The sequence below is a fragment of the Stenella coeruleoalba genome (assembly GCF_951394435.1).
Source record: "Stenella coeruleoalba genome assembly, chromosome: 18".
NCBI lineage: Eukaryota > Metazoa > Chordata > Mammalia > Artiodactyla > Delphinidae > Stenella > Stenella coeruleoalba.
The window spans coordinates 77,050,505-77,075,207 of record NC_137164.1 but is presented as its reverse complement, the minus strand read 5'-3'; the positions used below and the strand labels follow the sequence as shown (position 1 = coordinate 77,075,207).

The 24,703-nt window shown below is 54.6% G+C and overlaps 1 protein-coding gene across 8 annotated transcripts in view; it reads right to left on the bottom strand.

The window, feature by feature from the left end:
* Positions 1-17,803, bottom strand: part of ATP11A (ATPase phospholipid transporting 11A) — a 122,228-nt gene extending 104,425 nt beyond the window's left edge. For 7 of the 8 annotated variants that reach the window (XM_079903507.1, XM_079903511.1, XM_079903503.1 and 4 more), the window contains exon 1: positions 13,830-14,265. In XM_079903507.1, coding sequence (XP_079759633.1) covers positions 13,830-13,868 — 39 coding nt within the window. In that variant the 5' untranslated portion in view covers positions 13,869-14,265. Of the gene's footprint in view, positions 1-13,829; positions 14,266-17,152 lie in introns of those variants that run through there. The other variant, XM_079903505.1, reaches the window with a different exon arrangement.
* Between the last annotated feature and the right edge of the window lie 6,900 nt (positions 17,804-24,703).

Genomic DNA, 24,703 nt, shown 5'->3' with positions numbered 1-24,703 from the left:
AAGCTGGGCATCTCGCCAACTCCCTGTTACAGCTGCAGCGTTTTACGAGCCAAAATTATTCAACTTTTCAACTAAGTTTCTCGTTAATAAATTAAGTACTTGATAAGAATGGGACTTACTGCTTTTGAAACCATGCTGTTCTCTAAAAAGCGACAGGGCAATTTATGAAATCAAGGGATTATTTCAATTTAAGAACAAAAAAATCTCATATCCCCTTTGGAGGAGAAATAACAGGAAACTGCTTCTCACAGACCCAATAATTTTATAGAAAAAATTTAAGTTTAACCTATTCTTAATAATTTTTTAGACAGTAAAAGAACACATGTTATAGATTAACTCAAAACAGAAAACTGATCTGAACCAGTGAATCAGCGGAATGCAGTTTCTGGAGGAAAATTTCACATAAAATGCTTTAATTGCTATTCCTTTTTAACGCACTTAGGAGAAAGCCACATGGCTTTATCATGTCGTTAAACAAACACCATTATGAACTATATTATTTGAAAGTATTGCCAACTAGACATAACTTTTTTTTTGGAGGTACGCGGGCCTCTCACTGTTGTGGCCTCTCCCGCTGCGGGGCACAGGCTCCGGACGCGCAGGCTCAGCGGCCATGGCTCACGGGCCCAGCCGCTCCACGGCATGTGGGATCTTCCCGGACCGGGGCACGAACCCGCGTCCCCTGCATCGGCAGGCGGACCCTCAACCACTGCACCACCAGGGAAGCCCTAGACATAACTTTTATGATATTCTGTTTCATTACAGAATTACTTGTTCTAAGACAAATACCAGATTTTCTTGTCTGGAGCGGTAATCACCACTCCGGCCGCTCTCGACAAGCACACGCTAAGCAAAACTAAAGCCCAAATGAATCCTCACGTTCAAGTACTTAAATTTTAATAAAACTTACCATTGCCAATTATTTAAAAGAGAAAAAACCCTCCTGCCAAAGGTACATTTTCCATTAAAATTTAATCAGCACTTAGGTTTCAATAAGTCTTCCCATGACCCTGATAAGGTCCTTATCATTGATTTAAAAAAAACATGTTCCCAAAAAAGCAAGATATACAATATCGAATGTGGAATAAACTACTTAAAATTGCTGTTAAATCAGTTTCTGTTTGGGAAGATGAAAAAGTTCTAGAAATGGATGGAGGTGATGTGAAGGTACTTAAAGCCACTGGACTATACACGTACTTCGAAACGGTCAAAATGGTAGATTTTAGGGCTATTTTACGACAATAACAAAAGAACTGCCCATAAACCAACCTACCGTATATTCACTCAATAAGTCAATGCATCTTTATAATGTTAAACCATCTTAATTTAGCTATTATGTCACGTTTTCCTCATTCGGCCATATAATTTTTTAAAGTTTTATTAGAGTATATAGTTGATTTGCAACGTCATGTTAGTTTCAGAAGGACAGCACAGTGAATCAGTTATACAGATACATACGTCCGCTCTCTTTTTAGACTCTTTTCCCATATAGGTCATCACAGAGTATTGAGTAGAGCTCCTTGTGCTCTACAGGAGGCCCATATAACTTTAAAACAAACTGAAACCTTTATCAAAGGCAACATATATAACACATTCCATATTTTAAGCAGTGAAATTTGCGGGGCGGCCACGTGCTCCTATTAAAACGTTGGTGACAGGCTTCCCTGGTGGCGCAGTGGTTGAGAGTCCGCCTGCCGATGCAGGGGACGCGGGTTCGTGCCCCGGTCCGGGAAGATCCCACATGCTGCGGAGCGGCTGGGTCCGTGAGCCATGGCCGCTGAGCCTGCGCGTCTGGAGCCTGTGCTCCGTAACGGGAGAGGCCACAGCAGTGAGAGGCCCGCGTACCGCAAAAAACAAACAAACAAAACGTTGGTGACACATCATCCCTGTCACATCCCCCCCCCCCCCGCCCCCGCCACCGCCCTCGGGCCTGCCGCCCTGGGCTGGCCTCTGGCCTCCATCCTGCCCAGAACCATCCTGTCTCCCCCTCCCAGACCTGGCTCCTGTCACACCCCCTCCCCCTGACCCCTCCTCGGCTCACGTCTGTCCGCGGCCCTTCCCGACACCTGGCCTACTGTGTGCTTATTTATTTTGTCCTACACCACCCAAATGCAGTCTCCGGGGGCGCCCGGGGTGTCTGTGTATGCTGCCCTGCCGCCGAATCCCTTCAGCAAGTGTCAGTAAACATGTGGTAACAGCCGATGCTGAGCACCTGGCGTGTCCCGAGCGCAGCGCACGCCTTCCTCTGCTGGAATCTCACTAGGTTTGCCCACACGTGTTCTTCAGCGTCAAGAATAGCTTATTCCCATTTTACCACAGAAAAATGGTGAAGTGAGTTGAACATCAGAAGCGAGGACTCAGACCCTAACCACAAGATGGTCACCCCAACTTTCTAACACACGTGGCTTTCAGGTTTATATCCAACTGAAAAAAATGCACGCACACGCCTCACGGTTATATCTACTATTTTAATGCTCTGCCTAAATTGATCCGAGTCAAAACAACTGTTTCCGTACACTTTCTAAACAGAAAAGGTAACGTAAATTATTCCACACGCGTATATCCGTCACTGTCAGATATTTCACCTGAAAGTGACAGATAAATCTAGGTCTGCTTTACCCTCATACCACATCTCTTCCACACCAATGATCACCCCATGATTTTGTTCCATGGAATGACTTTAAATTAATTCCATGATTTAAAATCTCAGTTTTGTGGGCAGTCCCCGAGGCCGTCCTGAAAAATCACAAAGAAATCCGGATGACGTTCCAATGGCCGCCCTTCACTGTCCCTAATCCTTTGCTGAAAACACGGTGGAGGAGATCCTCTTTTCTCTGAAGGAGGGAGATTAGGTAACGGCTAGGATGGCTGACTCCTTCCCGGCAGCCAGGGGTCTGTCCGGAGAGGAGGGAGGGGCAGTCGGCCCCCCTGTCCGGGAGCAGGTTCAAGGGAGGGAGGCCAACATGCCAGGCCAGAGTCAGACGCACATGGCCCAGGTACGAACTTGACCTTCAGGAGGCAGAGCCCGTCATTCTGCACAGACAGTTCAGACGGGACAGTACGGGAGGTGGGAGAGCCCCTCAGGGTCCTGTGGCTCTAACTAGTGTCACAGCATCAGACGGGGTGAGCGACCAGCCTCACAGCAACAGCAGAGGCCATCCAGAGTCCTAATCACATGATGAATAATGCTTTAGGGTCACTTCCGACGCGGGCTTACAACAGCGTAAGCAAATTTTTAATAAAAGACAACGAGGCCGTGATTACAGAGAAACCTAAGAGGGAAAGGTCCACAGCAGCTGGCTTGGGAACTTATACGCACTGCCGCGAAAGCCCACGACGTGTGGGCGACAGGGTGACACCATGCTCTGGATGTGCAGAGAAGTCACGTCCCTGTCACCCTAATGACAGCTCGGGGTCACCTTCCAACCATCACTTTCCGATTTTGCCAAAGGTAAGAGGTCACCCTGTACAGAGCAGATCGACGGCGTGGAGTCCCTAAAACCCAACCCCACTGACTAGGAGAATCGGCTCGTTACGCAGCGGCCTCCCAGCTTCCGAAGCAGACACATGCGCCCAATCCAGTTACGTGGCAGATACCGTGACATCTGTCCTGTCAACAAGCCAGACGCTGTGGATTTAGGTTATAACACAAAACCCAAAACAACACTTTATAGTCTAGTCTTAATACCAACCACCATTCTCCTACCAATCCTCCTACGGGGGAAAAATGAAGCAACAGAAAGAGAAGAAAAAGATATAAATACACACAACCTTAGATCTGATCAAATAATGCAAACTGTGGTCTGTCAGAGGTCACACCGGCCTAAATCTGCCCCACAGTTTAAAAAGTAACCCATTCCCACTACACGTTTATTTTATTTTAGTCTTCCCAGATTCTGTGGAACATTTTTTTTTGTATTTGTTTGATAAAACAGTCAGCAAACGATGCGCTGTTTCAAACCGCCTCCTTTGAGGTTCTTCACCTGTGTGAACGTTTACCACCCAAACAGCGCCTCCTTTAACAGTATACAGCCTTGAACTGAACTGTGTCCCCCTGAATTCACATGTCGAACCCCTAACCCCCGATGTGATTAGAGTTGGAGATAGGGATTTGGGGAGGGAATTAAGATGAAATGAGGTCATAAGGGTGGACTCGTAATCTGATAGGATTGGTGTCCTTACAAGAGGAGGGAGAAGAGATCACTTGCTCTGCTCCCCTCCCTCCTTCCCTCCCTCTCTGGGCACCAGAGGAGGCAGCTGAGGGGAGGGAAGGCTGCCACCTGCAAGCCAAGAGGAGGCCCCTCACAGGAACCCACCTGCAGGCCCCAGGTCTTGCACTTGCAGCCCCGAGGCTGAGAATCTGAGCTCTGCAGTGGGCACCAGCCCTGCCTGCGGTGAGCAGACCAGGACACGCCCAGGCCTGTCACAGCTTTGTATTTTAGATGCCGGTGCTTAAACACAACATTAAAGTTCACAGACCCGCCATGAGCATCTCAGAGAACAACCCCAGAAACAATGTCAGCTTTTCGCCATCGAGACCACTCCTTCCTCAGCCACATTCTTAGCATCAACGTCCTCGATAATCAAACGGGTGTGTTGACATGATCGGCATCTCAGAGTCGTGCTGGCTGGTCTCTGACCTAAGACCCAGGAAAGAGCCGTGAAGAAGGGCGCTGAAAGGTCATGGCAAAGGGCACAACGTCCACACTCGCTGGGAAGCCCCTGGCCCAACGCAGACGAGGGGACGGAGGGGTGGTGAGCTGCCCCCGGGGAACACAGCCGGGAAGAGCAGACTGGACGAGCCAGGCCCCCGTCCACTGTGTTCACAGAAAGATTCGTGAGCCCCAAGGAAACTCACAAAGAGCGTTCGCATCTTCTCAGGCGCATATGCACTCACGGGCTCCAGCGGAACACCACGCCCACATGCGCAGCATCCCATCCACCCGCGTGCCCGGCGGCGGGAGGGGCTCCTGGAACGGATGCAGGTCCCCCAGCAGGTAACATGTGGAGGAAACGGTGCAGAAGACGGTAACTCTGGCCTCTACCTATCACGGAACCCGTGAAACAGGCACTGGTGTGAGCACAGCAGAAACAAAGTGAGTGGAAGTTAAAAGCCTTTTTGCCACTGGCAGCCCACCTTTGCGAAAATGTTTTATCCGCAAATCACACACAATGGACGGGGCAAATTTCTCAAGGGTCACCAACCCTGACAGGGGCAGCCAACGAATGTGGGCTCAAGTCCGTGTCGAGTGGGGGCAGATTTTGATGCCGGGTGACGCGGGGCACGCTGCTGCCTCCCAGGAAAACTGACTTCTTCTACTGCCTACACCACTCCCAGGAGGTGCTCTGATACTGAAACCCACCAAAGACAAAATCAAAACCCCAGAAAAATGGGAAACATTTTGCCCACATAAACCAGGAGGGTGAGAGGTGGTTAAACATTTCTGGACCAGGAATTTGGAAATCCATCCGAGTGACTCTTCTCCTCAGAGGATGACTAACCCCTCAAGTCAGGAGTGACGGAAACATAGACGGGAAGGACACCTGCAAATGTGTGTAAATATGTTACCAACAAACTCCTCGCTGAGAGCGTGGGGAAAGGAGGACTCGGGGGAAATGACTTTCCTCCCGCTCCACTTAAAAATGGGGGAAATAGGGCTTCCCTGGTGGCGCAGTGGTTGAGAGTCCGCCTGCTGATGCAGGGGACGCGGGTTCGTGCCCCGGTCCGGGAAGATCCCACATGCCGCAGAGCGGCTGGGCCCGTGAGCCATGGCCGCTGAGCCTGCGCGTCCGGAGCCTGTGCTCCGCAACGGGAGAGGCCACGACAGTGAGAGGCCCGCGTACCGCAAAAAAAAAAAAAAAAAAAAAAAAAAATGGGGGAAATATGTAAAGGTTTGGTTTGAAGAGGCAGCTAATGATTAACTCACCCACAGAGCTCACCTGGTCTGGCCTTTGCCCAGGTGACAGAGGTAACGTTAACAGAGGGGGCCTAAAATCCTCTCCTGACTCTCGACCCAGTGGCGGGTTTTTTCCAGGTCCACACGCAGCATGAGCGAGCCTCCCACCCCGGCAGATACTGCTGGATCGCCGCCCCGGCACCACCCCCCAGCACCCAGCACACACACCGGGGGACACAGAGCCCACCCCTGCTCTCGGTGGCCGGTCACAGGGGTGTCTTCTAAACTCCCTACAGACGCAGCTTGCTTTGGGCTCAAAGGTACACCCGAACTGGAGGAGCCTGTATCCTGGGGTGGTGATGACAGGGCAGCCACAGGACAGGGCGCTGAACCCTCCGTGAGGGGCAGCCATGGTCCCGGGAAGCCACCCAACGCAGCACTGCCCGATCACACCATTTATGAAGAGGCGAGGAAACCTGGACACGTGCTCACACTCACCATGTTTAAATGTCGGCCAGACGCTCAGGTAGCTCTGACACAACCACATCAGAGGGACAAGAGGGCCGGTTCCCTACCTGCGCCTGCAGACAGGGTTCTCGGCCTTCACCCGGGCAGGCACTCCTTTGCGAACCTAGCAAGTCTGGGAACCCCCTGCCCAGAAAACAAAAGGCATCCACGCAAAAAGTTCTGCGCTCTGCGCGACGGGGGTCCAGGCCTCGCAGGGGACCAGCTAAGAATGCTCGTTCGTGACGAGGCTCCGGGAGAGGGTCCTTTCCAGGCCCGGGGTCCACAGGACGGATGCAAGAAAAGAGGAGACACATCCCGGGAGCCCAGTGTTCAGAGGACCTGCCCTTGAGCCACAGACAGAGCACGACGGAAGCTACCACCGAGTCAGGCGTCCGCACCAGAGGTGCGGGGACCGCGGCTGTGACCCTGGGGACTTAGTGTTTATTAAGTGAGGGGGTGGGACCGGACGCCTTCCCCGTCTTTTCCCACATTGTTAAGACTCTGTGAAATGTACCAGGGAAAGAGAATCCAAAAGCTTGACGTATCATCAGTCACTCAAGTCCTTGGAAGCGCCACGCTTTCCTTCGGAAGCAGGCAAGGGCAGCTTCTTCAAGACTCTTGTTAACAGCAGTGATAAGAGGCGCAATCAGTCTTGGGGCAGATGTTCACGGAGCGCTGACTCTGTGCCAGGAGCGGTCCCGGGCCTACGGGGGAGTGGGGGGCGGGGGGAAGGCTGGGCTCCAGAAGGTAACGTGGGATCTGCGGACACAGGGGAGGAATTCCAGGTCTCCCCCAGGCAAGGTGTCGATGGGAAGGGAGAGGCCCCAGGGGTGACCCCGGTGAAGGGGCGGCTGACCCGCTGGGCCTTCCTCTCTGCCTGGACGCGCCCGCCAGACGCTGCAGCTCAGCGAGCCTCGCGGTCCCGGCTCCAGCACCCACCGCTGCCCAGCGAGCCTCTCGGTCCCGGCTCCAGCACCCAGCACTGCCCAGCGAGCCTCGCGGTCCCGGCTCCAGCACCCAGCACTGCCCAGCGAGCCTCGCGGTCCCGGCTCCAGCACCCACCGCTGCCCAGCGAGCCTCGCGGTCCCGGCTCCAGCACCCACCGCTGCCCAGCGAGCCTCGCGGTCCCGGCTCCAGCACCCACCGCTGCCCAGCGAGCCTCGCGGTCCCGGCTCCAGCACCCACCACTGCCCAGCGAGCCTCGCGGTCCCGGCTCCAGCACCCACCGCTGCCCAGCGAGCCTCGCGGTCCCGGCTCCAGCACCCACCGCTGCCCAGCGAGCCTCGCGGTCCCGGCTCCAGCACCCAGCACTGCCCAGCGAGCCTCGCGGTCCCGGCTCCAGCACCCAGCACTGCCCAGCGAGCCTCGCGGTCCCGGCTCCAGCACCCAGCACTGCCCAGCGAGCCTCGCGGTCCCGGCTCCAGCACCCACCGCTGCCCAGCGAGCCTCGCGGTCCCGGCTCCAGCACCCACCGCTGCCCAGCGAGCCTCGCGGTCCCGGCTCCAGCACCCACCGCTGCCCAGCGAGCCTCGCGGTCCCGGCTCCAGCACCCACCACTGCCCAGCGAGCCTCGCGGTCCCGGCTCCACCACCCACCGCTGCCCAGCGAGCCTCGCGGTCCCGGCTCCAGCACCCACCGCTGCCCAGCGAGCCTCGCGGTCCCGGCTCCAGCACCCAGCACTGCCCAGCGAGCCTCGCGGTCCCGGCTCCAGCACCCACCGCTGCCCAGCGAGCCTCGCGGTCCCGGCTCCAGCACCCACCGCTGCCCAGCGAGCCTCGCGGTCCCGGCTCCAGCACCCACCGCTGCCCAGCGAGCCTCGCGGTCCCGGCTCCAGCACCCACCACTGCCCAGCGAGCCTCGCGGTCCCGGCTCCACCACCCACCGCTGCCCAGCGAGCCTCGCGGTCCCAGCTCCAGCACCCACCGCTGCCCAGCGAGCCTCGCGGTCCCGGCTCCAGCACCCAGCACTGCCCAGCGCCCTGGGACAGCACTTCTGGGGCCACAGGGGCGGGGGTTCGGCTGTCTGCCCCTTGTCTGGCTCAGGCTGCGTCGGTGAACACACACCAAACGTGTGCCGCGCCTAAGAAACCCAGCAGGACCCTGTGAGGCCCTCTGGCTACAAATCCTTTCCGGGTCCCCCGTCTCTCGTTCATAGGAAAAAGTTTCAGTGTCCGTGACCTTCCCTGGGTTCCAAAGGGCAGACTCCAACAGCTGCTATCAGGGAAGCGGGGGACGCAGAGACACGGGAGGGGCGACAGTGCAGCCTGGGGCCTGGCCCCCCTGGAGGCACGTACATCACCACATCTCAGAGCTCTTCCGCAGGAACCAAGACCCCACCCAGTCGCTTCAGGCTGAGCACAGATTCCTGGAGCCCCGCCCTGCTACCTCGCCGCCAGCCAATCAGAAGACAGTCACGCGCCCTGACGCCCTCACCCCCAATTTTGCCATTAAACACGTCTCCCCGAAAACCGTCAGGGGGTTCAGGGTTTTTGAGCACGAGCCACCCATTCTCCGTGCTCGGCCCTGCCTGCAATAAACCTTTCTCTGCTCCGAACTCCGACGCTGCGGTGCGTCGGGCACATGAACTTGCGCTTGGTAACACCTGCACCAGGTACGCCGGGGTCAGCTGTGAGGGCAGAAAGGTGACCCCTGGTGGGGCCACCTCGGACACGATGGAGGTGGGGACGGACACGCCCACCGGAGGGACACCGAGATGCCACATTACAGAAACGAGGCTGTGAAGGAAAGGGAAGCGGGGAGATCGTGGGAAGGGAATGTGGGGTCAAGAAAGTCTGCTTTTCGGGCTTCCCTGGTGGCGCAGTGATTCAGAGTCCGCCTGCCGATGCAGGGGACACGGGTTCTTGCCCCGGTCCGGGAAGATCCCACATGCCGCGGAGCGGCTGGGCCCGTGAGCCATGGCCGCTGAGCCTGCGCGTCCGGAGCCTGTGCTCCGCAACGGAAGAGGCCACAGCAGTGAGAGGCCCGCGTACCGCAAACAAACAAACAAAGTCTGCTTTTCAAAAAAAAAAGGCGATTTCAAGGCATGGCTGAGGGCCACAGGGACTGGGTGACGTCACCCTAAAAGGGAGACGCTGCTGATTGAGGATAAGGAGGGGTGAGGGGCGGGGGACCCCAAGCTGCAGGACAGATCTTTAAAGAGCGGGCTCCCCTGCCCCGAACCAGAAGGGCGGCAAGAGCACCGACAGGCGTGGGCCGGTGGCAGAGGGGCGTCCCGTCTGAGGACCGCTGTGCTCTCCACCAAGTGCAGGGCAAGCCGGCCCTCCACACCTTCCGCAGGGGGAGGGGGGCCAGAGGCTCTCCAGGAAGCAGCAGACGCCGTCCCTCCGAGGAGCTGGGGCTGCCAGCAGCACCGGGCTCACCTTTCAGATAAGAGGCCCCCTGACAGAGCACCTCCCCATGCCACAGGGCCCCATCCTGGCAGCGCCCCCAGGGAGCCGCAGTCGGTGCCTCGTTTCAAGCAGGAAGACGCCCAAGGCCTCGCAGTCAGAGGCCGGCCCAGGTCTCAAGCTGCCTGTTAGGCTCTGACGCTGAACTTTTGACCTCCACAAACAACCGTCTTGTTTCTCAGATACCAGGAGTCAAGTAAAAGCAAAAACAATCCCTCGTTCAATCTTGTTGAGTTTATATTGCTGTAAAAATGACTTTTTATTGATTTTCCTTGCAAATAAATAGCATTTCTGCCGGCGTTTAACTCGGTTAAAAAAGCATCTGTAAGTCTGGGACTTGGGGATCTCAGCAGCTCTGATTACCCTGTTGCCAGTGGAACACGTGGTCCCAGCACCGAGGAACAGTGCGTCTCTAGGTTTCAAGGCCCAGCACAGCTGTAAACAGAGGCCTTCCTGCGTACTGAGCGGCAGCTCAGTGCATTCCAGGTGGTTTTAGCTAACTGTAAACTGCGGACAGCGTGCTCATCCCTAGAAATGCAACTGACTGCAGCCAAACCCGAACACCTAAACTCCCTCTTCCCCTCGGGTTATCAAACCTACCCTCAGGCGTGAAAGAAAAGCATGTGGAGGTCCCTTGCGGCAACGGACATTAAACAGGGTTTGAAAGGACAATGGAAGGAACTGAACTTAACAGCCAGGACACAAAGGTTAAATTACACACCTGGCAGACTGCTTTGGAAGGCCTGTGCAAACACTGCAGCACAGCCCTCGGGCCAGCCTAGGGGGTCACCTACTTCAAATACCTGACGGCCTCGGGGGTTCCAGCGACTTAACTTAGTGTCCTGGGGTGCAGACTCCAGGCAGATCCGGAGGCCCCACGGCGGAAGCGCCACGAAGAGGCAGCCCCGAGGCAGGCGGCACTGAAAGCTGTTAAAAGTAAATCTGCCTCGGATGGATGGGTCCGCCTGTAGGGCAGCACCAGTGGGCACTGACGTCCAGGGCACACAGCATTTGGTGATAAAAAAACAAACCACCGCAGACCCATGAGCATGCATTCAAATGGTGAATTGTAAAGGCGTAAAGCATTCTAACACAGCCACGCTTGAGGTTCTCCAGGGATCAGTGATGTTTACTAAACACAAACGCCAGAAACATAACAAACTTAAGCTTTACACTCACATCTCCCGAATGTGAGGCGTGGATGGAAAGGAGAGAAGTGTCCCGACAAGGTGGGCCTCCTGGCCTGGAAGTAACTGTTGTGCTCAGAGGTGGCCTGCAGGCTTTCCGTGGGGCCTGCGGCATTTTGGCGCCCCTCGTTTCAAAATTTCCCGAAGCTGCTCCAGAGCAGGGCACCCAGGGCCCCTGGTGGCCGTACTGACTGGCCTGGCCGGCAACCGACAGAGATGCCTGCCCTCCCCCGGCCAGTGACCGGGGGCAAAGTTATGCTAACGGTAGTCGTGACGCGTGTGCTGAGCACTTCCGCAGAGCCGGGCACCACTCTTAGCTCCTGGCCTGTACTAACTCACTTAATTCTCACGATAACCCTCTGCAACGGGTACCGCTATTCATCCTCAGATGAGAGAACCGAGGCAGAGAAAAAGCGAAGCCACCTGCCCAGGGTGACACGGCCTCAAAGTGGGCAGGCCAGGTCCACATCCAGGTGGGCTCCCGGAGACTCTGCAGGTGCCTCTCAGAACTTAAACTACTCGACTCTGGGCTTCCCACCTCACATCTCTTCTAGGAGGATAACACTAGTTCTCCACCCACTTCGTTAAACATTTCTTTTAAAAGCTCAAGGTACAGAAGCGCTTTGCCATTTACAAGTACAGCGCGTACAGCGCATCTCTACGCGGCTGACATGCATCGAGGCTCACAAACGACCAGTAATGCCAGCTTTGGCATATACCTGGCCTAACCCGGAAGGGAATCCTCTCATTCATTTGCCTATTCTACCTCTCTGGAATTAACCCAGAATAGAATACCCACAGCAATGGTTTCCAAGGACTCCTTTATCTTTGGCAGCCCTCAGGCGTCATCATGAAAAGGTTTCTTTGTCCTGGAAATTCTGACTGTGTGAACACCAGATGGGAACACGGTATGACTTTATTCATGCTTATGAAATACGTCATATATGGAAACCACAAGGAAATATGAATATTTAATCCCAGAGTCTTTCTTCGCCCTCTAGCAAAAGGAAGTATAATTAATTCCTAAATATTGAAAGATAATCCAATTATAAGCAAACAAATTGACTGTTTCTGGAAAAAGTCAAATTAGTTTAATAACGTAGACATGAGTTTCACATCATAGAAATGAATGGTTTTGTATGTGAATATGGTGAAGTAGACAAATGATCAGACTGTTAAAAAAAAAAAAGATGTGGAATGAGAAACAAAGAAATAATAACAGCACCCTGTAACTGGATCCCAGGGACATTACCAAACATATATGCTGGGAAAGTTCACTGAAGAATATTTCCCAGTTAGGTCTGAGAAAAATAAGTCTAATAACACAGCAAAGGGGAATTAAAATGTATCAGGTACACCAACATTTATAGAGATTGATATGCCATGAAACAGCTGAAGGCCTGGAGGACGTAAGGGAGTGAAAGCACAAAACTCGGACACCTGTCTGCCGGACTCCGAGGACGAAGGGGTCACAGGAGCAGGACGGAGGGGAAGACCCACCAGGCGGGGGGCCTCGGACCAGGAGACCCGTGGATAGAGACTGCGCGTTACCGCTCACAATTCAACTCTCCTTCCTATCACAGAGTCTCAGAGTTGGAAGAGAACAGAAATTAACTGGAAAACTAGTGAGCACATCCTAGGCAAACGCTGGCTCCGAGCTCGTGGGCCATAAGCCTGAGAACAGAATGTCTGGGACCCGTCAAGCGTTTCTCTAAGACATCTGATTACCTACTGCCACTGTTACCTGATTTTCCAGAACTTACTACTGTAGAGACACCAAGGTGACCCTGATGTTTACACTCACGTTATAAGATGGACTCAAGAATCCCTGAGGGGACAGGGCCCTTCCCACGGGAAGCCTTCCCGGCCCTAACCAGAATCCCAGAGGGGTTCGTCCCACTAACCGGAAGGCAGACTGCCCTCCCCAGGGGAGCTACTGGAAGGTGCCACGAGCTCCCCTGACCCTTGAGTCCTCTGGTGAGTGGATTCGGGGGAAGGCACTGATTCAACGTTCCCCTTGGATGAACAGAAACACCCTCGTATGCGGCCGAGGTCTCCTCGAAGAAAACACGTAAATATGAATGACTGACGAAGGGAATTCCTCAGCCAGAAGAAAACAAGTTCCCACCACCGTTCCCTCTCCTAGCGGAAACCTCAGTGCGCACAACTTTTGCAACCTGCGACTGGCGGCGGTGCGCGCGGGGGACAGGAGGGCCTTTGTCAGAGACGCGACCAGTTTCCTTCTCCTGCGCGCACCCCCTCTACCCCCGGGGCCGGCGACAGCGCCGCACGCGGCTCCCCTCGGGCGGATGGGAAACAAACCCAACTTGACCCTCCGTGTCCCCCTGCCCAAGCCCGGCGTCGCCACGCGCCTCCCGGAGCGAAGACTCCGGGGGAACCCCGAACCGCCAGCCTCGGGTCTGACTGGTTACTTTCGGGACAAAGGTCCCAAACTTCACTTCCGAACCCCCCGGTGCTGTTACCAAACTAACGAGCAAAGCCACCGCCTTTTTCCCTGTGGGTGCCCCTCTCCCTGTCCCTTAACCCTGGGGTAGCGCCAGCAGGCGAGGCTAAGCCCGAGCATCCCTCCCCAGCCCGGCCCGCGCCGATCTAAGCAGTCTCTGCCCCGGCAGCTCCGCCCGGCTCCTCCGCCGTCGGGGTCCAGGTGCCAGCTCCGCAGGTACCCCGCGTCCTGCCGTCCCCCGGGGCGCGGTCGGCCGCACGAGGCCGCCCAAGCCCCCAGCGACCCAGGGCCGGCGGCCGCGGCACGATCGGGGGCGAAGGGCCCGTCCCCCCCGGTCCCGGCCCCGGTCCCGCGCCGGCCGCACTCACGTATCTGTGCACGAGCGTCCGCACGAGGGTGCAGTCCATGGCTCCTCCGGCCGCGCCCGCCCGCTCAGCGCCCCCGAGCCCGGCTCGGCGCGCCCATGGGCCCGGGCCCGAGTGCGGCCGCGCGCCCCGCCCCGGTCACGGCCTGGGCGCGCCGGGCGGTGCGGGGGGCGGCCGCGGCCCCTCCGCGCTCATGCCCGGCCCGGCCCGCGGCGGCCGGCTCGGGGGTGGCCGCTCGGCGACCGGAGCCCGCGTGCCGAGGCCCAGGCGGTGGGGCTGCGGGCTCGGGGGCGCGGCGGCCGGCGCTCCCGCCGCTGCTCTGCTGCTCGGCTCCTCCTCTCCGCTCCGCGGCTCTGCCCTGCTCTGCTCTGCTCCCGGTCTCCGCCCGCCGCCGTCTCAGCCCGGCCTCCGGCAGGCCGGTCCCCGCGCGCACGTCACGAGCGCGTGTGAGCATGCGCCCCGCGGGCCGCGCCCCCGCCCCGCTCCCGCGCCCTGGCGCTCTGGTGCCAGCCCGCCCCGGCCCTGCCCCCTCCCGGCCTGCCCCCTGGCGCAGGGCCGCCGAGGGGACCCGGGGGCGGAGGGCGGGGCGCGGTTCCCTGTTGCTTCCGCCTCCGGGGCGGGGGTGCGGGCCGCGCAGCCGGGGCCTGGACGGCGGGCCCTGGGCGTCCAGCCCTGGGTCCGGCCTGAAACGTATATCTCCCCGCGAAGGCCCGAGGGCAGGGGCGAGATCGCGGGGAGTCGGGGAGGGGGCGGGATCAGGTTGGGCCGGAGACCGGCTAAACCCGGCCTGTGTCTCCCTCGTGCTCCACGGCCCCACGCGCGGCCCGCCTGCTTGGCAGGTGAGGGGGCGCCGAGGCGGGCCCCGCGGGGCTGCCCAGAGTCGCGCAGCTCCTCTGCGCCGAGGCGAAGGTAAGCTCAGCGTCTTCCACCTAGGATCCCCGCTTCCTTCTGAAACCCCGCCGGCTCCCTCGCCCGGGGCCCCTGGCCCAAGGACTCCAGAGCTGCGACACTCACAGGCACTTGTAATCCGGCGGGGCTGAGGCGTTGGAATCAGCCTTGAACCTGTTCGGCCCGCCCGGCCCGGCTGGCCGACCCCTTCGGTCCTGCCGGTCCAGCTCCTGCCTCCGTCCCTGGCTGCGCCAGGCGGTCACCCGGAGGCTGAGCTGGGCCCGCGGGAAGGAGCTCTGGGCTCCGGGCCTCCAGGGCCCGGGGGGCGCGCGCTCGTGCGTTATCTGGTCACCAGACGGAGAACCCTTGCGTCTCTCAGACACCTCGATTTCAATCCCAGGGAATGCTTCTGTTTCCCCAAGGGGAAACGAACTATCTCTTCTCAATCACAGTCAGCCTTGAATTAAAGGATGCACTTTGTTTCCAGCATCTGTTCTCGCTGCCACGGGACACCACTTGTGAAACCAGAGGGGCCTGACAGGGCCCCTGGAGGAACGCCACTGAGTGTCCCCCTGGCTGGCTGTGAAGAGAAGCTTCCACGTGGACCCTTTGGGGATTAGATACAGAAGCCTGGGATTGGGTGGGAGTGAATGGTGGTCATGGCTAAACTATCTGGATTCTGAACTGCTTTTCTTCAGTAAAATGCTCGTTTTTGGTCACCTAACTCATCGATTCTCCACTTTCCAACCGAATCTACTCTCTCCTGCGTGGCATCCAGGAGGCCAATGGCCAGCGTCAGGGGATCTTCACCAACGGGGCGCCAGTTGCGAGCTGAGACCAAGCAGAGAGGCTGGGGCCTTTCTTCCCTCGTCTGCACCCTGGCCTGGCAGTGTCTGTGTCCTTCGGTGACCACAGTGCTTGCCCAGCTTTCTTTTCTGTTGGATCAATTCGTGTCAGGCGCCGAATGAGTGGGTGACAGTTGTCACCCCATGCTTCCTACAGCCAGGCAGCGGGGTCAGCTGGGCCCTGGGGAGCAGCACCTCTGGTGGGTCGTGGAGCCACGTTCACACTGCAGCAGGTGGTCCTGTTGCCATGCGCTCTTCCACATCTCCTCCCAGGAACGCCTTCTGCTTTCTGCCGGGACCCTGGCTGCTTGAGACAGATATTGACCGGCCTAGCACCTTGCGAACGGTGACATTTGCAGGGGGCGGGTGGAAGGACACAGGCAGAGGCCACACAAGGCCACAGGATAAAGGCTGTGTGCCTTTCAGGGACACCTGTTTTGTTCAGTGGTCAATGCTAATTGCATCTTGTGGTAAACACTGTGGTGGCCACAGCCATGGCCTCCGTCCTTGCTGGCAGAAGCCCACCTTGGTGCAGGTAGCCACCCTCTGCGTGGCTAGGGGTAAACTGGTCCATGTGAGCTAATCTCGGTAACTCCATGCCTCTTCTTGTGACTGGTTTTGAAACAAGTTTTAAACCAGTGAATCCTGCTGTTGGGAAAGGTCTCCTCACTTGTAAAAAGCGCATAAAGAGGACATGCTCCTCGTTTCCTGCCGGATGTTGTGTGTCTGGATGTGATGTCTGGCGTTTCGCAGCCTTCTTGCGTCCGTGATGTGACAGAAACAGCGTCACAGTGGGGATGGCAGCGTGGAGAGATGGGAAGAGCATGGGTCCTTGGTGACACCACTGGGCCACTACCCTAACTTGGATTTCATGTTTTGAGAGATAATAAATATCCTTATTGAGTTGGATTTTCTGTTGCTAGCGGCTCACAGCATCCTAATTCTAAACCTATGGAAACATGGGATTGATATATATACACTAATATGTATCAAATAGATAACTAATAAGAACCTGCTGTATGAAAATAATAATAATAAAAAAATAAACCTATGGAACCAAACCAGTTAGGTGTCTATTAAAGTAACATTAAGTTCAGCTCACGCTGTGAGTGGGTTATTTATTTCTGGTAACAGACCACACAAACTTGGGCGCTTAAACACCAGTGAGCTATTATTTCTCAGGACAGTGTTTTGGGGGAAGGTTCCTCTGTTCCACCTGGTCGTGGCTGGGATGGTTCATGCATCTGCATTCTTTTGGGGGCTTAGCTGGGCCCTGGGGGTTTCTGATGGCTTTAGTCACATGTCTAGTACTAGCCTCAGCTGGGTCAATGGAGAGCTGGGAGCAGGTGGCCTCTCTCTCCGTACTTGGTGGTCAGCCTGAGCTTCTTTACACGCAGCTGGATCCCAAGAGGGTCAAAGTGGACACTGCCCGGCCCCTGAAGGTCTGGGCTTGGAAGTTCCGGATCATCACCTTCCTCTCATTCTATTGGGGAAAGTAAGCCCAAGACCATCCTGGATTCAAGGGGGAGGGGCAGAGCCTTGTACATAAAGGATGAGAGAACCTATGAACAGTCATCTTCAGAAATAACCCACCTTACACATCAAACGACGACTGAGTATGTTGACAGTATCACAGGAAGGTCACAGTGAAAAGGCTGTGGGAACTCCAGGGCCTGTGTGTTTCTTCATTGCCATCCAAGCGGAAAGAGAGTCTCCACTCTGATTGGACCGGCCACATCCTCTGCCCATTCCTGGCCAATCAGTTACTAGGATGGTGGAATGCCATCAGATGATTGGCTTAGGCCTGGGTTAAGTGCCGACCCCTGGCTAGTTGGTGTCCATGGGGGATGGAAGGATCCCAGTGAGCTTGGGGCCATCAGGGCCTTCCCCTGACCCACACACAGCATGGCTGCTTCCCGGTAGAGGGTGGTATGAGCAAGTAGGAGGGACAGGCAGGAGGCAAACCCCAAACTGAAGCCAGACTGTGGATCTGCAGTAGCTGCACGCCCACCCACACCCATGCACAGGCTCACACCCACCTGCGCTAACCCTCCTCCACTGTGCAGGGACTAGGGTGGGAACCAGGGCTCCTGGTTCTTGGACTCCCATGTGAAGAAGACCTTTGAGAAGTAAGGGGGCAGGAGCAAAGAAGTGGGGCCTTCCTGTGGAGACAGTCGAAAGCAGTGATTGTCACTGGGACCGCAGATAACAAAACCTGAAGCCAAAACTGATAGCTGAAAACGCAGAACAGGGAAGCGTGAGTTTTTCATGTTTTGTTTTGTTTTTAAACATCTGTATTGGAGTATAATTGCTTTACAATGGTGTGTTAGTTGCTGCTGTATAGCAAAGTGAATCAGTTGTACATATACATATGTTCCCATATCTCTTCCCTCTTGCGTCTCCCTCCCTCCCACCCTCCCTATCCCACCCCTCTAGGTGGTCACAAAGCACCAAGCTGATCTCCCTGTGCTATGCGGCTGCTTCCCACTAGCCATCTATTTTACGTTTGGGAGTGTATATACGTCCATGCCACTCTCTCACTTCGTCCCAGCTTACCCTTCCCCCTCCCCGTGTACTCACGTCCATTGTCTACGTCTGCGTGTTTATTCCTGTCCTGCCCCTAGGTTCTTCATATCCTTTTTTTTTTTTTAGATTCCATATATATGTGTTAGCATACGGTATTTGTCTTTCTCTTTCTGACTTACTTCACTCTGCATGACAGACTCTAGCTCCATCCATTCATGGTCTTGATATAATAATATCTGACCCTGCTCTAAGCGGGTGAGTTAAGCTTCTGTGTTACATACTCTCTTTTTAAAAAAAAAAAAGTCACTAACTGCACTAAACAGAGACCAAAGGAGGATGTTACACGGCCCCCACCAGGTCTCCTCAGCCTGCAGACAGACTCCATCGCCCGGGGACATTTGACAAGACCTGCAGACAGTTTTGAGCCTCGTGACCTCGCTGCTGGCACCCAGTGGGTGGAGGCTGGGGTGCTCTGAGCACCCTGCAAGGCACCCAGCGGCCCTCACAGCCAACCCTTATTCGGTCTGAAGCGACAGCGTTGAGGCTGCGAATCCCTGTCTCACGCTGACCTCCTGGGCAAGAATCGACTCATCATCCTAAAGAGCTTTTCTCTCTGGTAGCCCGTTTTCAAGGTCAAACAGCAGCATCAAAGGTCAAGGTGGCGGATGGGACATCCCCCAGGTTTATGAACACTGGTGACCCTTATCACTTGGGGTGTTTCCATGTTTAAGTCTAGAATTATGTGGAACCAATTTTAAGAAAACCAACAGGGTTTAATTTTTTTTTTTTGCAAGATGGTTACTATTAGTTCGTCTGACTGTTTCCATCCCACAGAAGCGGTGGTGCCTCCCGGGTGTGTTCTGGGACTCTGTGGGGCGCTCTTGGTCGTCACCATGACTGCAGTGGTCCTTGAGGCAACCTTAAAGCCATCCTGGACACTCATGTTACACAGGAACCTAAAGAACTTGTGTGTGGTTTTAACACGCAGATTGTACACTTATGGTTTACATTCTCATGTTCACCTGTGCCACTGCTTTGCCATGTTCTCTACTTTTTGAACGGTATCACTTCTTAACATACTTTTTAAGCATCAAGACTGATACGTTAGGGAATTCCCTTGTGGTCCAGTGGTTAGGGCTCCGTGCTCTCACTGACGAGGGCCTGGGTTTAATCCCTGGTGGGGGAACTAAGATCCCACAAGCTGCGTGCCCTGGGCAGAAGAAAAAAGAAAGAAAAGAAAAACGAAAGATTGATACGTTAAAGTGAGCGAGCCTCTGGTTACGTTACCTGAGTACATTAAAGTGAGCGAGCCTCTGAGTACGTTACCTGAGTACCTTCTGTTTTGCCCTGTGACCCTACCTGAGAACTTACATTCTTAGATATGCATTATTTTATCATAAATTAATATTATATTAATTTATATTAATATATTTCTCTGAGTAGGAATTTGGGCGCTACGGAGATTTTTCTAAAGTGTTTGAGGGTGTTCACACCACGCGTGAATTCACTTCGTCTCAGGCTGGTGAAGGTGTTGGTCTGAAGGGCTGAAGTCTGCTGGTCCAGGCTCTGCCCCTTCTGTTTGCTCTGGGGGCTGCAGCCTCCCTGGGTGACCAGGATGGGGCAGGAGGTCCAGGAGAGGGAGGGGGCAGGGGTAAAAGTGAAGAGGAAGATTACAGCACATCTCTCCAGTTTTTCCTTCTATCCCTGTCACATGTGTGTGGTCACTTTTAGACAAAATATCAGGTAAATACAATATCATGTTCTCTCTTATTTCCAAGTATAAAATATATTATCTCAAACTAGTGAATCTAGTCCCACGCGGGGTCCCAATATCTCCATATTTCTGTTATGTGCTAGGGAAATATATAGGTATATACACATAATATATAATGTGAGGGGACTTCCCTGGTGGCGCGGTGGTTAAGAATCTGCCTGCCAATGCAGGGGACACGGTTCGAGCCCTGGTCCGGGAGGATCCCACATGCCATGGAGCAACTAAGCCTGTGCGCCACAACTACTGAGCCTGTGCTCTAGAGCCCGTGAGCCACCACTACAGAGCCAACGAGCCACCACTACTGAGCCCGCGCGCCTAGAGCCCATGCTCCGCAACAAGAGAAGCCACCGCAATGAGAAGCCCGCGTACCGCAAGGAAGAGTAGCTCCCACTCGCCGCAACTAGAGAAGAGCCTGCGTGCATCCACAAAGACCCAAAATATATAATGCAGCCAAAAATAAATAGACAATAAAAAAAAATTAGTCAACAAACGCTGCCCCCAAACCTCACAACCGAGCCCAGGAGGGGCCTCATGCCCCTCGGTCAGTGGAAACACATGTGCTGTCCCGACCTTGACGTAAACCATCAGAGGGAAGAGAGCGTCTTCCCCTGGGGGAACCCAGAGCTTCAGGGAGGGGCCCCATGCCCCGGTCCAGGGCCTGGAGAGGGTCCCTTCTCGCTGTGCTCCCCACCGATCACGACTGAACAGCAGACCGCCCCCCAGCTGTCATCTCTCCTCGGGACTGAGCTGATAGAAGCGGAAAGCCTAAGTCTCTGCATCACTTCAGCTCCAGTAAATCAAAGCCGACCACTGTTCTCTAATGAATGAACAAGTAGAAGGGTTCACAAATACAGCGTTGTCCCGAATACAGGGCTCTGTGGGACAGCGAAGATGCTATCTGCTTCCCACCCTAACGCTCGGCCCAGACATTAATACTTGGGTCTTTTTGAGGATAATTCACTATTACTACTGTAGAAAACCTCTGATTTCAGGAGAGTGATTAAATAAATCTGTGACACTTTCTTTTTCCAGGAGTTGAAACAGCACAGGGATATTACCCTGCATTTTCAAGGTCAAACCTGGAGAGCAGTAAAATGTGCCTTGTGTTTACAAGATGCTTACGTTCTTTCATGCTAAGTTTATTATTGCTAAGTTCTTTCGTGTGAATGACCTCAAACACCCTGCGGGGCTCTCCATTCCTCTCTGGGAGAAACGAGCCTCAGAGAGGTCATGGGACAGGCCAGGGCCCACCCAGTCGGGGCGGAGCCTGGCTGAGTCTGGCTGTGTCCCCTCGATCTCCCCGTCCCCCCAACGTGGGATGGCGCGCAGCTTCCCACGGTCGCCCGAGAAGGATCTGGAGGAATCTTCTCTGCCGTGCGAGGCCGGGCAGACAGCAGCCGCTGAAGGACGGGTCTGAAAGGTTCACATCTTCTCCTAGACGGCTGAACTGATTTTGGCAAAACTACTTACAATCTTGAGTTTTTCCACATCAATATGAGGATATTGATTACTGTGAGGAATGTCTAAGGAGATAGATTAGAAAATATTTACCTGACACGCATGAAGGGCTTAAACACGCTGGGATCACTTCAAGTCTAAGTGGCTAGCAATCCACAAATAACGCTTCGAAAATGAAAATGAAAAGGAGAGAAATAGGCATCACACATTCCCATTCTGCCCTCAGAGTCTCCTGTTTTCACTAATTGGCTATCCAAGTTTAAAATATTTTCTCACAGAAATTCAAGATGGGAAACTATTCCGTTGCATTTGGTCACCACTTATAAAACACCTGATTCAGTTTGGCTGTATTCTTCTTGATATTAATGAAAAGATCCTTTTCATCCTGGGAAGCTCGGAAGTAAAACATATAGCGTGAAGTCCTGAGCCGACTTGTTCAGAGCACAACCAACCCTGGACACTCGACGTGGCGGACAGACCAAACTGGCGACGCCCCTGGAGGGGACTCAGGTCCGTGCCTTAGCAGAGGCAGTTTATTTTTAGGCCTTTAGGGCTCTTATTTTTTCCCCTCCTCTTATAGAAATAGTGTACATTTCCCTGAGAGTACAATCATCAAAGAGCAGGAAGATAGGAAACAATAAAACAGTTTATCCCGTCAGGTAAAAGGAAAGACGCCACCAAAAACGCGTTCGTGGTATTTAAGACGTGGGGCCAGGCGGAGGCCTGAGCTGCGCCTTCCATCCGAAAGGCCCGGGAGCGCCACGGAGGCAGAGGGACGGACGTCCTCATCGGGACGCGCCCCAGTGGCCAGGGTTGTGATGAAGCATCAGCTCGCTGCTTTGCGTGTCTCCGTGTGCCGGTTCACTGCTGTCGTCTTGCTGGTCGGGGGGACAGCCTAAGGTGCACGAGGGCCGGGCCAGTTCCCAAGAGGTCCTGGGTCCTCAGAGAGACTCACTGCAGAGTGATCTTCCAGTTCTCCCCTGGGGTCCCGAGGCCACACCGGCTTCAGGATCTGCCCCGGGAAATAGCAGGACGCCCCCCACCCCGTCACTCTACGTGCATTTTCTGTGCCTCCGCCGAGTGCCAGGTACCGATCTCGGGTCCTCCTGAGACGGACTCTGCCCCCGTGGACTCACACTCAGCATCTCTTGGTTTGGACAGAGACCAAGACGGAGGCCTTGGAAATAAATAAAACAAATGGGAACCCCTTCCAGAAAGCCTACCCAACACTGAATTTGGCAGTCAGCCTCCTGTCTGCCCTGTGCTCTCCCGCCTGAGGCTGCAGAGCCGTAGAGGTACGGGGACCTGCCTCGGGGCAGCTGGTGGTGGAGACCAGCAGGCTGGATGCCCTTCCCACGGAGCAGTGATGCTCTGCGCCCCCGAGAGCCCGGGGGAGGGCCGTGCCGCGTCCCTTTCAAGGGGCCCAGAGAACAGTGTTCGCGGGACTGAATGCACTGAAACCGAGACTGAGGTGATTAAAGGTCGAGAAGGGAGTCGATTCTGCGGCTCCAGGCAGCCCGGGTCCCTCCGCTTCAGGCACCTGCTGAAGCAGGTGGCTCAGGCCCCCAGGACAGCCGGCCCAGTGCCCCCTCCCCCGGGCGTGCCAGCCGGGATGGGCAGGGACCCGCCACGCCTCTGCGGGGACGCGGCAGCCTCAGACTCAGCCCCGCCACCAGCTCCGTCCTCCCCGGAGTCACTCCCTCAACGTCCTCATCTTGGCAAACGGGGCCCGGAAGCAGGATGTGCGGGAGCGCTTGTTGTCATGGGAAAGAGACTGAAAAATATTTATTAACTGCTTTTCATTATAAGACACGTTCATGTTTCTTGGTTGGTTGGTTGGTTTTTAATGAAAATAATACAGGAAGGTATAAGGTAAAAATCGAAAGCTTGCTTCCAAACCCCGGATCTTCCCCCCGGGTGTGTGTATATACACGTGTGTACGTGCATGCGTGTGTGTCCTGTTGCCTCCATAAGACTCTGCAATGGTTTTCTCACTTAAGGAACCGGACAATTTTCTGCCAGCATGTGTAGTTCTCCTTCATTCTGGCCTAAATCGCTGAATTGAATGTTTTTCCGTGGCTCTATCATATTTATTTCTCCAACCACCTAGTGATAATGTCCCTGGAGGACGACTGCCCAGGGGTCCATGGCCAGCGGGGTCCAGTGGGACGACAGCCCAGGGAGCTGGAGCCGCTGCCCTTCCCTGGCCCCCCTTCCCCGCAGCCCGCAGAGTCCACAGTCCCCCCAGGCCTCGCCGGCAGCCGGGCTGCTCTGGACGCGGGGTTGTCACCAGAACTCTGATGACTGGTTGTGTGTGTGAAGGCTCCGTCTCCCTCCTTCCCAGGTGAATTGTGCCCAAGTACTTGCTTAATACATCTTGTAGATAGCTGGTATAAAAGCAAAGCAATTGCCTTTTTTATGACCCAAATCTCTTGGACAAAAGAATTCTGGGGCTGAGATGGAAGCATATAATATTTCCCTCAAACTAAGTTATTCCTGCTCTGCACCTCAAAGCAGAGCCCAAGGGGGACTTCTTTGTTTTCCACTTTTTAAAAAAAATTTAATTTTATTTATTTTTTATGCAGCAGGTTCTTTTAGTTATCTATTTCATACATGTTAGTGTATACTGTCAACCCCAATCTCCCAATTCATCCACCACCATCCCCCCCCCACCACTTTCCCCCCTTGGTGTCCATATGTTTGTTCTCTACATCTCTGTCTCTATTTCTGTCCTGCAGACCGGTTCATCTGTACCATTTTTCTAGGTTCCACATACATGCGTTAATACACGATATTTGTTTTCTCTTTCTGACTTACTTCACTCTGTACGACAGTCTCTAGATCCATCCACGTTTCTACAGATGACCCAATTTCGTTCCTTCTTATGGCTGAGTAATATTCCATTGTATATATGTACCACATCTTCTTTATCCATTTGTCTGTTGATGGACATTTAGGTTGCTTTCATGACCTGGCTATTGTAAATAGTGCTGCAATGAACATTGGGGTGCATGTGTCTTTTTGAATTATCATTTTCTCTGGGTATATGCCCAGTAATGGGATTGCTGGGTCATATGGTAATTCTGTTTTTAGTTTTTTAAGGAACCTCCATACTGTTCTCCATAGTGACTGTATCGATTTACATTCCCACCAACAGTGCAAGAGGGTTCCCTTTTCTCCACACCCTCTCCAGCATTTGTTGTTTGTAGATTTTCTGATGATGCCCATTCTGACTGGTGTGAGGTGATACCTCATTGTAGTTTTGATTTGCATTTCTCTAATAGTTAGTGATGCTGAGCAGCTTTTCAGGTGCCTCTTGGCCGTCTGTATGTCTTCTTTGGAGAAATGTCTATTTAGGTCTTCTGCCCATTTTTGGATTGGGTTGT